The 2,272-nt window shown below is 38.9% G+C and overlaps 1 protein-coding gene across 1 annotated transcript in view; it reads left to right on the top strand.

Moving 5' to 3' along the window:
* The window catches only part of LOC106871221 (spondin-1), a 71,961-nt gene that overhangs the window by 64,971 nt on the left and 4,718 nt on the right, over positions 1–2,272 (top strand). Inside the window, exon 9 of the mRNA XM_052973432.1 lies at positions 957–1,454. Within this exon, the coding sequence (XP_052829392.1) occupies positions 957–1,454 (498 nt within the window). The remainder of the gene's footprint in view (positions 1–956; positions 1,455–2,272) is intronic.

Below are 2,272 nucleotides of genomic sequence, written 5' to 3' on the forward strand. Positions count from 1 at the left end.
CAGGGGGAGTCATTGGTGGTAGCAGTGTCAGTGGTCATGGCGGCAGCGATGATGGTGGTGGTGAGGGTAGTAGTACTAGTGGTGGTGGTGGTCGAGGTAGGAGGTGGGGGTGAGAGTAGTAGTAGTAGATGTGGTGTGTAAAGGATGTCTGTATTTGTTTATGCTATGAGTGAGTACAGTGAACATATAAATATATACATCCCTGTGTTCTCTGTATGTTAATGTATATATATGTATATGAGTGTGTATGTATGTATGTATGTATGTATGTATGTGTGTGTGTATGTATTATGTGTGTGTGTATGTATGTATGTGTGTATGTATGCGTGCATGTATGTATATGTGTATGTGTGTGTATGTGTATGAATGTATGTATGTATGTATGTATAGGCACAGAGACTTAATTTGTGTGTACAAATGAAGGAAAATATTCCTTATAACATGATGTTAAAGTTTAAGCATGTAATGAGTCTCAATTGGTGATCCAGTCAGTTGTTACTCAAAGTTTCTCATAATCAGACAATATTTAGTGAATAATGGCTGATCGTGTTATTCCCCAAAACAGTAGCCATGCCAATTCTTATTGGCCAGAATGGATCACATGTTTGAAAATGTTGCAAGCAGAAAATACCTTGGCTGCTACGATATAAGAGAGGCTAACTAGTTTCAGTATGTGATCATGGATAGGAGCTACTCTGAAATTTACTTCAGTAGATTTGGGGTTGTACAGAGACGATGGGTTAGCCACATTGTTCCAGGCATTAAAAAAAATACTGGGATCAATTTGACTAAAATTCTTCAAGATGGTGCCCCAGCATGGCCACAGTCTAATGACTGAAACAAATTAAAGAACAAAAAAATTAAAAGAACTTGACAAATGTATTTTCCTTATTGCTTTTTATCTTTTTCAATTGTTTTTTTTTTACTTTTTATGCCTTGTTTGATTCTTTTACCAGAAATGGAAAAATGTGCAGCCAACGAATGGAGTGAATGGACGGCGTGTTCAGCGAGTTGTGGAATGGGTTCACATCAAAGGAGACGTACTCTGAAGATGGCACATGTGTTGCCATCAATGTGTAAAACAAAGTTGATTGAAACAAAGAAATGTTTTGAACTAGCCACTGGCTGTGACACTGGAATGGATAAAAAGAATGGTTTGAAATCTCCAAAGAAGAATAAAAAGCAGACCCTACGTCCTGGTAAAACGTTGCCATTGAATTATGAATTCAGACACCAACAGAAGATGGATTTCAAGGACAAGTGTGCTGTGACACCTTGGTCACCATGGTCACCATGTAGCGTGACATGTGGCAATGGAATGAGGGAGAGGTGGAGAATATTCACATCGGTGGATGCCACACCAGAAAGATGCCGTGTACGGAGGATGGAGAGAGATTTCTGTGTTGGTCGAATATTTGACTGTCAGAAGGCCGAAATGATGAAAAACTGGACATGTAAGCCAACCACATTCATTTCTCACTTTTCCATATCCTTTATTTATTTTACTGTGTCCAACCCATGCCAGCATGGAAAACAGACATTAAATGATGATGATAATGGTGATAATGTGCTGCTGTAATTTTGTGATGGGGGCAGATACTATAACTTTCTTAAATGAACTTTAGGTTACTTAAAATATGTTTGTGACATCTTTCAACTGCTAAAAGGCAAATTCACTGCAGTTACCAAGGAGAAAAATTCTCTTTTATGATAAAAAGATGTAAGAACACCATATCTGTCCAGTGTCGCCCCCTGTTGGATTCCCAGACATCAATGTTTCTAGCTGTTTAGCCATTATCAGTGTGAAATACCTAAGAGAGACAACTCTGGGTGGACCTTATCAAAGCCATGGCTTTAACTACAATACAGTCAACAACATTGGCTGGTTTATTATGGTTCTTTCTTAAATGTTTTTTTTACAATTTTGCAGTGGGTTTGATGAGTGTGCAAAGTTAGAGATACCAGCATATACCCTTCCAACTTTTGGATGTGAGGTACCTTACTGTGTATCATACCATGTGTTATTGAAATAAACCCTTGGGTTTAATGGGTGCATAGTTGACCCAGCATCAGGGTTGATCAACACCCACCTTGCACTCCCAGCAGCGACAAACTATACATCTGTTCTCATTGCCCAGTCATCAAGTAGCATTCTCTTTCTCTCTTTTCTTCCACTAAGAGAACGTGTGTGTGTGTGTGTGTGTGTGTGTGTGTGTGTGTGCACATGCATGCATGCATATGTGTGTGTATGTGGGTGTGTATGCATATATAT

This window comes from Octopus bimaculoides, chromosome 15 (genome assembly GCF_001194135.2).
Source record: "Octopus bimaculoides isolate UCB-OBI-ISO-001 chromosome 15, ASM119413v2, whole genome shotgun sequence".
Classification (NCBI taxonomy): Eukaryota; Metazoa; Mollusca; class Cephalopoda; order Octopoda; family Octopodidae; genus Octopus; species Octopus bimaculoides.